The sequence below is a fragment of the Austrofundulus limnaeus genome, unplaced genomic scaffold, assembly GCF_001266775.1.
Source record: "Austrofundulus limnaeus strain Quisiro unplaced genomic scaffold, Austrofundulus_limnaeus-1.0 Scaffold379, whole genome shotgun sequence".
In the NCBI taxonomy this organism is placed as follows: Eukaryota; Metazoa; Chordata; class Actinopteri; order Cyprinodontiformes; family Rivulidae; genus Austrofundulus; species Austrofundulus limnaeus.
In genome coordinates this window covers 450,086-459,734 of record NW_013952781.1, presented here as the reverse complement: position 1 = coordinate 459,734, position 9,649 = coordinate 450,086, and the positions used below count along the sequence as shown (strand labels likewise).

The 9,649-nt window shown below is 39.0% G+C and overlaps 1 protein-coding gene across 1 annotated transcript in view; it reads left to right on the top strand.

Moving 5' to 3' along the window:
• Nucleotides 1–9,649, top strand: part of tenm3 (teneurin transmembrane protein 3) — a gene marked incomplete at its 5' end in the record, with an annotated part of 142,446 nt that overhangs the window by 118,823 nt on the left and 13,974 nt on the right. The window contains 8 exon segments of the mRNA XM_014023597.1: nucleotides 833–892; nucleotides 2,404–2,748; nucleotides 3,732–3,976; nucleotides 4,062–4,243; nucleotides 6,647–6,849; nucleotides 8,920–9,030; nucleotides 9,119–9,261; nucleotides 9,374–9,498. Of these exon segments, the coding sequence (XP_013879051.1) occupies nucleotides 833–892; nucleotides 2,404–2,748; nucleotides 3,732–3,976; nucleotides 4,062–4,243; nucleotides 6,647–6,849; nucleotides 8,920–9,030; nucleotides 9,119–9,261; nucleotides 9,374–9,498 (1,414 nt within the window).

Here is a 9,649-nt window from a genome sequence, read left to right as displayed (position 1 = left end):
TAAAAATATTTGTCATAATCATGTCTTGTGATTGTTTGACAGGAGTTTTACTTTTAAACTGTAAGTGTATTTAATTTACTTATGATGTAAATACAATACAAATTAAACCAAGATTTAGAATAATTATAATTTTGATCCATACATTGGTAATGTCTGACTGGAACTCGTGTCACTTTATGTTCAACAAATTAGAGCCCGAGGTCATAAAGGTTAAGAAGCCCTGCTGTAAGCACTACCATATTGTGTGGGATTCTTTAATTTGACCAATATGGCTATAATCCTGTCATTTTTAACTTAAAATAACCTTAGTCTAAACCTGTGAGATGAAAGGTGGCAGGTGAGATGCAGTCCTTCATGGAAAAGTTGGCCTTTTATTCTGAATGTTTTTCTACATTGTGCTGGTGATTGTTGATGGGCAGGCAAATAAAATAAAATGAGCCACATTTACAGTATTTTACATATTTAAATGGAGGCGGGAGGAGTTTCAGATGTGCTCAGTTCCACCTTTGTTGGGATGTGTAAAGGAAAGGAGTGCAGAAACATGTGCTTGTATGGTTTTATACACCTGAATATTTTTTGGCGTACGCCATTTTCGCCTTTTGGCCATACGTTCGGTTTCCACACAATCCTTTCTATCGCAGGTTTGAGCCCAGTGGCATCAGGAAGGAAATCCAGCATCAAACAATCATTAAATGTTTAATGATAAATTTACAGTTGTGGTGTTGACACCTGCAGAAAGGAGCAGCTGAAAGAAAAACAAACATAAACATGACTAATGTGTAGTGACAACATGTTTTCAACTTTTTCTCATTCACACTTTTCTCATCTTCAGCTCCTCAGAGTCGCCCACCTCGGTACCGGCCGACGAATACTGTACAAATACCGCAAACAGGTACTTGATTTTGCTACAAAGGTATTTATGCAAATAAGAATGAATTTGTATGTTTGAAAGTTTTTTTCTTAAAATTCCCAGTAGATATTTATGTAAATAGTTTTTATTTATGTAACATTGTTATATTGGCAGTTCTAGTTAAAATATTTAACTTTTTAACCAATATTATTTTCCCATAAAAAATACTTTAACTTCTGCAGACTAGCTCGTTTTTATCAACTTTTAGTTATAAATTAGCCATGTTTTAGCTGTTAATCATTTTTCTACTTTAAGGTTTTAGCTACTCTTTTGGTACTTTTATTTTTTTAGCTAGTCTTTCACTTCTTTTAGTTCTTACATAGGATAATTTTGGCTAGCATTTTTAATCATTTAGATATGCTTTTAGCTAGCATTTAGCTACATGTAGTTTATAGTTAGTGTCTAAATATTTTTAACTKGGTTTTATTCTTACTTTTAGCTTCTATCTTGCATTTTTTTGGCTTTTCTTTAGTGTTTTGCTCAATTTAGCTTTTAGCTACTGATCTGCTTTTTAAGCTTTAGCATTTCAGTTTCAGCTTTTTAMCAAGTTTCAGCAAAGTTATTCTAAAGTTCATGTTCACATATTTCTATTGAAAAACATATTTAGTTTTTTCTGTTTTCTGAGTTTTGAATCAGAAGATAAACTCTGATGAGGCTTTGTGTCTTAAATAAACTAATTATTAACTAGACATGGGTTTTTACGGTGTAAAAACAAGTGTGCATTACCATGTAGCATGTCATTGCAGCATGGCTTTGCCTGCAGCATTGGACTTTCAGAATGAAATGCGACCAAGTTCAAATGTGTTTTTTACCAGCTTGTGCTTGTCAAGTCAGCAGGTGTTTGTAACAAGAGTAATTGTGCAACAATATGAAGTTTGTAGAGATTTTTTGTTAAAGTTGCTGTAGCTGGGTTTTGAACCCTGATCTCCCACATGAAAGCCCATAGAGTTAACCATTAGACCATTGGAGCTGTGGCAGAGGACACTGCCAGGGGTTGGTTTGCATGTGTGCAGAAAGAGGCCACATTGCCAATGCAATTGTTGACACTAAAATGCATAATATTACAACAATAGAGCAATATTAAGACAATATTATAGTAAAACATCAAAATACTATCATATTAGTATTGTAGCCACTGAAATATTGAAATTAAAGATTATTGAACTATGGTTCAGTACTGAGTAGATACAGCAGGGGCAGTATTGGACCAATACAAGGCTCCAATGACTGCCATTATAATTTATTAAACATTAATATTTCATAAACTATAAGTTGTACAGGCACCAAAAGGCATAGCCATCATTTGGCACAGGAGCTTTACAGATATAAATTACAATGGCAGCTCTAGCACAAAGTATGCAGGAGGAGAACCATGCCAAAGTGGAGATGACTTGGATGGGAAATGAATCACATCAGTGAAACTTTTGTTTGAATAAAACAAGCTCATTATTTGATGAATCCAGTTATTATTGTGGTGTTGTTTTTCCTACCAGAACAAGCTGGCAGAGATCCTTTATGACTCGACACGGGTCAGTTTTACCTACGATAAGACTGCTGGCGTACTGAAGACAGTTAATTTGCAAAGTGAAGGCTTCATCTGCTCCATTCGATACCGTCAAATCGGCCCGCTGGTTGATCAGCAGATTTTCCGCTTTAGCGAAGACGGGATGGTGAATGCACGTTTTGACTACACGTACGACAACAGCTTCAGGGTGACCAGCATGCAGGCTGTGATCAACGAGACGCCGCTGCCTATCGATCTCTATCAGTTTGATGATATCTCTGGGAAAGTGGAACAGTTTGGAAAGTTCGGAGTTATCTATTATGACATCAATCAAGTAAGAACACAACCAAAACATCCTCATTATTTAACAATTTTATGTTCAAATCTTGTTCTGATATACAGTATAATGTGTGTATTATCGTTATGTATGACAAATGTTGTTCTGTGCATTTAACCCAGCGAATGTGAGATACACCCTAGCTCAGAGGTGGCCCACAGGTGCTATGAAAATACTGCATTTGGGCCAGATGTGCCACAAATACAGAATTATTATTTCATTTTTAGGCTTATTTGGTTCAGCCCTGGACCAGATCTGCAGCCGGTGTCAGGCAGACTCATGATCCCAGCCCAGCCCGGAGCTGGCACATTTGTGTAAACCCTCTGCTAACTGTTATGCAGATCTGGCAACATGTAAACAGATTTGGGCCAGATCTGAATGCTGGTGGTTTTGTCTGTGCCTCTGTCTGTATCTAGACAGAGAGAGATCAGTCACAGCCTGTCAGTGTTGGGTGCAGCCTGAGTGAATGTATGGTGGAATCAGCWGATGGACAGGGCTGTAAAGTCACTGATTGGCTGAGGCTGTTACTGGGCAGAATAGCCTCTGGACTTACAAAACAAACAAGGTGCTCTGTGTAATTCAACATGGCACCCAGATTGCTCAACAGTTTTAAGACATACAAAGCTGAAATTTGTTGGGTTGGTAGTTGACCCTGAACACTAACCACAACCGCTGATCACTTGGTTGCAAAGACTCAGAATTCAGTGAGACTGCGATTGAAAATTAGCTTTTATTCTTTTAAATTTGTCACAATTAAGAGTCACCAGCTTGTCTCCACCAGTCACAGCCCAGTGAAAGGCTACCTCAGAGTGAACCTCCCAGTTCTGTTTGAAGACTCCTGGTGAAAAAGATACAGTTAAATCATCGATGTGACAAAATCCTGTTAAATAATAGATGTTATACACAGAATAAACTTATCTCAGTATTAGTTTCTTTACAACAGATAAAGTACATGATTGTTTTATGTGTGCGTGTGTCAGATCATATCCACAGCTGTGATGACCTACACCAAACACTTTGACCAACATGGACGCATCAAGGAGATCCAATATGAGATCTTCAGGTCCCTGATGTACTGGATCACTATCCAGTACGACAACATGGGTCGGGTCACCAGGCGTGAGATTAAGATCGGACCATTTGCCAACACGACCAGATATGTTTATGAGTATGATGTTGACGGACAGCTGCAGACGGTCTCCCTCAATGAGAAGCTCATGTGGAGGTGAAAGCTTTCATTCAACTGAAAAACAGACAATGGGTTTTTCTGTGATGTTTGATGCTAATATGATGTTTTCTGGCATTTCCAGGTATAATTATGACCTGAATGGAAACCTGCACTTGCTGAACCCAGGAAACAGTGGTCGGTTGACCCCGCTACGCTATGATCTGAGGGACAGAATCACTCGTCTGGGGGATGTTCAGTACAGGCTGGATGACGATGGGGTTTTGAGACAGAGAGGAGCTGAGATTTTTGAATATAATTCCAAAGGTAGCGTGCAGATTATTATGTTGAGTATAACAAATTGTAAATGGTATATGGACTGTACTTGTATAGTACCTTTTCTACCCAACCAGGACACTCAAAGCTCTTCACACTACAATCTGTGTCCTCATTTACCCATTCACACAGCACTCTATTAGGTCTCTACAGAGCTAACATGCACAATCATCTATGGAGACTAATCAGTGCCAATCACATTCATACACTGATGGGACACATCAGAGGCATTAGGGGTGAAGTGTCTTGCCCAAGGACACAACAACTGAGACAGCCGGACAGGGGATCGAACCGGCGACCTTCCGGTTCCAGACGACTCCCCTAATCACTCTGCCACTGCCGCCCGCAGGGCTAAGTTTCATGTCCTTTCTTAAATTCTTGTTTCTTCATGAAAAGTGTTTAAGTTTATATTATAATAACTAACAATTTGATAACATTTGTGTTTTATCCTTAAAGTTAAGACAGCCAGACTTCTTTTCTTTTTTCATAAAAACATATCTGTAAGGTTTCAGGCAGAGATCGTCCAGGAGCACAGGCAAAACCAGAGTGCAAGAAAAAGGTTTTATTTAAAAGAAAAAAACTGTTGAGGCTTCAAAGTACACACAATACTTCTCAAAGAACACATGGAGACACCACACTGGCAGGGTAAGCAGCACAATGAACCAACAGGGAGGTGAAGYCAAGAMACAGAKTATACAGYTGAGTAAYCAAGGAACTGYTTGGAAACACCRGAGGAGGAATAATGAGGATCAGGTGTGRCTGGGAGGAAACACAGAGGCAGGGAAACACAGAAACACTYGAAAAATTAAGATAAACATAAACACAAAGCATGACATTATTACTGCTGAAGTGTTTGTCCCTGACCACCATCCATTCTGTGGGTTTGCTGGTGTCAAAATCTTTGAGCTTCTACACGACCAGTCAAAGGTTTGGACACACCCTCTTATTCTCTATTCTCCATCTCCTGCTGCTGATCCATAGTTGGGTCGTGGAGACAACAGGTCCAGGAGAGAAACCCAAAAWACCCTTTCCCCATTGACGCTTTCCAMCTCGTCCTGGGGGACRRTGAGGTCAGAACATGACAGTACCTCTCACTCAACGACGGCTCCAGCCATCAAAYAAGKGAGACACYGGARTCAAAGAAAAAACAAACCACAGGAAATACTCAAAGACAAAATGCACAGAAAGTCCCTGAGGACYGCTGGGAGACCCTCCAACACTGAGCAGGAGTTCATGTGGACAGCCGGGAGACCATCCAACATGGCCTAAGGGAGTTGTGGGAGCAGATGGGGACCCAAGGGAGGAGGCGGGAGCAGATTGGGACCTGGAGGAGGTTGTTGGAGCCTGAAATGCCCAAAATGCATGCCAATTATTTTCCCCATAAAATGATAGCATCCCACCACTAMWTGGAGGRGCACATGGCTCAAAATTAGTTGGCAACTYGCAAAATTAGCCGTGTAAAATCTCRATTTTGCTGCATTTTTGACAGCCACTTTAGTGTGTGTTTAAACACTGTTTCTGTGTACTAAATACGACATAGAGCTTAGCAATTGTTTGTTAGTGGTCCTCAGCCATAGCATTGAGACGAGAAACTCAATGCTTCAGGTTTAGTCAAAGTTAAACAAGAACTGTTGAAGTTAAGAAAAGAGGGCAGCCATATTGCCCATGTGATCCTCAGGGAAACAGAGTTTGACACTCCTGCTGTAAATGATACCTTAGACCASTGTTTCCCAAAGTTGGTGTCGGGACCCAAAGTGGGGTCCCGAAACATCAAGGTGGGGTCTTGAATAGATTTTCCTGAATTAATTACATTTTTGCCTTAGTTGTTACAAAGGAGTGAGGTTAGTATATTTAAAATGGATAAATGTAGTATAAAAAATATTGTTACTATTACTACAGGTCTCTGCTACTGTTATGTTGTGGGTCAAATGCTGAAAAGTTTGGGAACCACTGCACTTTGGTTCCCAAAGTTGGGCTTGGGACCCAATTACGGGTCATGAAGSACCTTGGATAATCTCCTAAAATCAATTTAAAGGGTAATAAAATAAAAGCTTATGTAAAATTTTCCCTATAATTATTACAAAAACACAAAATAAGTATAAATAAGTATTTATATTTGTGTACAAGCTGTTTAGATTGTCAAAAAGCCTGTGTTTTAGGGTTATTAACAAAGTTCGTGTACTCAGACCAGTAATATTTGGGATCACAAGTTTTTGCCATGAATATTTTGTGGGTCAGAAGATTAAAAAGTTTGGGAACCACTGCCTTAGATGACTGATAATCTGTTACAATTCAGTTGAAATGTTTCAGCCTACAAGTTTATTTTTCCACATTGTAACATTTAACTATTAGATTCTCATCTTTATTATTGCTGCATATCCTTTTTATTTTCAGGTCTGTTGATCCGTGTTTACAGCAAAGCAGCCAGTTGGACCATCCAGTACCGTTATGATGGCTTAGGTCGGCGGGTGGCATCGAAAAACAGTTTGGGCCAACACTTGCAGTTCTTTTATGCAGATTTAAACTACCCAACAAGGATCACTCATGTCTACAACCACTCCAGCTCTGAGATCACATCCTTCTACTACGACTTGCAGGTAATGCACAACTCTGAGTATGTCAGGACATTTGCTGTTGTGTTTGGTGTCAGTAAACTTACAAATAAAAACATAAAAATACAAAAAGGGCAGCAAATAAAAATGCCATAGTCATTTTGCTTTACTTAGAAGAAATGTTTTTGTGCAAGTGATTGTCTACATGTGATACAATGTGACCAGTATCTGTTGAAAATCAGSTTAGCTCTTAAACATCTGTGGAGGCATCTAGACTTCCTGYCACGTATCAASAAGTCAYTTTGTTCTGAAATTTCTACACAGATATTGAAACGAAGGTCTTATAGTCAGATAAAACTAAACATTTAGACCATCATGGACAAACCCATGTCTGGTTCAGACCTGCTGAGAACACCATCACTACAGAGACGCATGGTGGTGGCAGCATCATGCTTTGGGGATGATGACTGTTTTAGGCAATTACCTGGAAAGATGGATGGAACAAAATATAGACTTTCTTTAAGTCAGACCTGCTTGAATCTTCTGGAAATTTGAGATTGGCACAGAGGTCCACCTTCTGTCAGGACAATGAAAATAAATACTGCTGAGTCAGCAAGGAAATGTAAAAAAAACACATCACAGAACAGAAGAGGGATAACTAATGAAAACGTTGGAATCTCAGATTGTGSCAAATCTTCACTTTGAGGTAGTTTCCCTTTTAGGCAAAAAATGGAAAAGAACAACTTCGTTTTAACAGGAAGAAACCTCAGGAAACATCAGGCTCAGAACAGAACAAGTAGACTAAATAAAAACAAACACACGTTTGTTTTGGCAAAAGTGTTTTATGCCAGATAGCCTTTCTGACTCAGCCCTCATCATTTAAACGGACCTGGGACCAGCGTAACAGATCCACTGCCTTGTGTTCCATAGTGACTGCCAGTGGTGGGCACCAGCCCGCTAAAGCGCAAATCCGCTAATTGCGGACCTAAATATTTTGTTTGTGCTTTAGCCGTTTTACTAATTTTTATAATTCATAAGCAGATTTGCGCTTTCTAAAATTAAAATGCAGTATCACTAATAACTAATCATCTACCAGTCATCATTATCTTGAACAGCAGAAGGTATGACTGTCAATGAATCACAACATGTGATCTATCCAACAACACCCCTCCCAGATAAACACACTTATTGTGAAGGTATACATCCTGCTGACTGTTGCTTTGGGTCACGGTTCTCTTTTCCCACAATGCTTTGTGTCTGCTTACGTAGCAGGAAGGCAATAGCAAAAACAGTTAACGTTTGTAATCCATACTAAAATTTTATATGTATTGATTTATTCTACTTTACAATCAGAGCTCCTTTTAAAAAATAAAGTTTTAACACTGGAGCTCAATACTTGACGTAATTGGTCGAAGAAACGGTGTTAGAGATTCAGAAATGATTTAAAGATGTTATGCTGATGAAGTCTGACATCTAGTGGTCAACTGSAGCAACTACATGGAAAACTTTAAAATCCAAGCTCTTATTTTGAAGGGAAGATAGTTTCCTGCATTCTGTGCTTTCGTTTCCCATCACAAATCAAAGCTGTCATGTACCCAGAATGCATCGCTTCAGTTTTCCAATAAACAGTTTTAAAATTAATTTATTGATGCTTCTTTAATGAAAAATCTACAACAAACAAAAGAAAAAGACAAAGAAGCAGCCGAACTAGCAATCCTCAACAACRTTTTAATTTTTACACCAGGAGCCAAAGGTCTGTTTCAGGAAATCACATCCCCAGCAATCGGCGGTTGTAGGATTAAGTTGTAAAAAAGTTCATACACCACTAGTTGGCAGTGTTGTACYTATATTGTACATGAATTATTGCCAGCTACTAAGTGTCAATTTGAACTTGCGCATAATTAGCTTCCACTCYTTTTTCTATGGTATAAGCGCTTTTGAGGTTGCGGACCTAAATTTTTATATAAGCGCATTAGAAATTGCGGAGCTAATTTTTAGATTAGTACTGTCCACCACTGGTGACTCCTTTATAAGATTTACTCATCAATGATGAAAAATCATTTCAAGCCACCTTAAATCCATCCAGTGAAAACGTGTGTTTGTTTGTGTGCACAGGGTCATGTCTTTGCCATGGAAATCAGCAGTGGAGATGAGTTTTACATTGCATGTGACAACACTGGGACTCCACTAGCTGTTTTCAGCAACAATGGACTTCTGCTAAAACAAGTATGGAGGAGTTTTCCTGTAAATAATCTGTTCACTAGATGTTGTGTGTTTGTAGCCGATCATGACTGTGTGTGTGTTGTGTGTGTAGGTGCAATATACAGCGTATGGTGAAGTGTACTTTGACTCAAACCCAGACTTTGTGCTGGTGATTGGTTTCCATGGGGGGCTGTATGACCCACTGACACGACTGCTACATTTTGGGAARAGAGATTACGACATTCCTGCAGGAAGGTAGAAAACTWGTTTCTTCATTTCCAGACCAACGTGTAATTGTAGTGAAGTACCATCTGTGTAATTTATCAGTGTGTAATTTAATCTGCATTTCTTCTTTTTTAACATGAAGATGGACGACTCCTGACATCAGCACTTGGGCACGAGTTGGAAAAGATCCCCAGCCCTTTAACTTGTACATGTTTCGAGGGAACAACCCCATCAGCAAGATTCATCAGGTCAAAGAGTATGTTACAGGTAACAAGTCAAATCTGATCAGTTTTCTTTTTCTAGTGCCAACTTACCACAGTATAGAATGTTTTATTTGTTTGTTTGTTCGTGTTTCTGTAAAATCCAAGTATGGATAGGTAAATATATATATATACAGTATACAGAATACAGAGGGGTG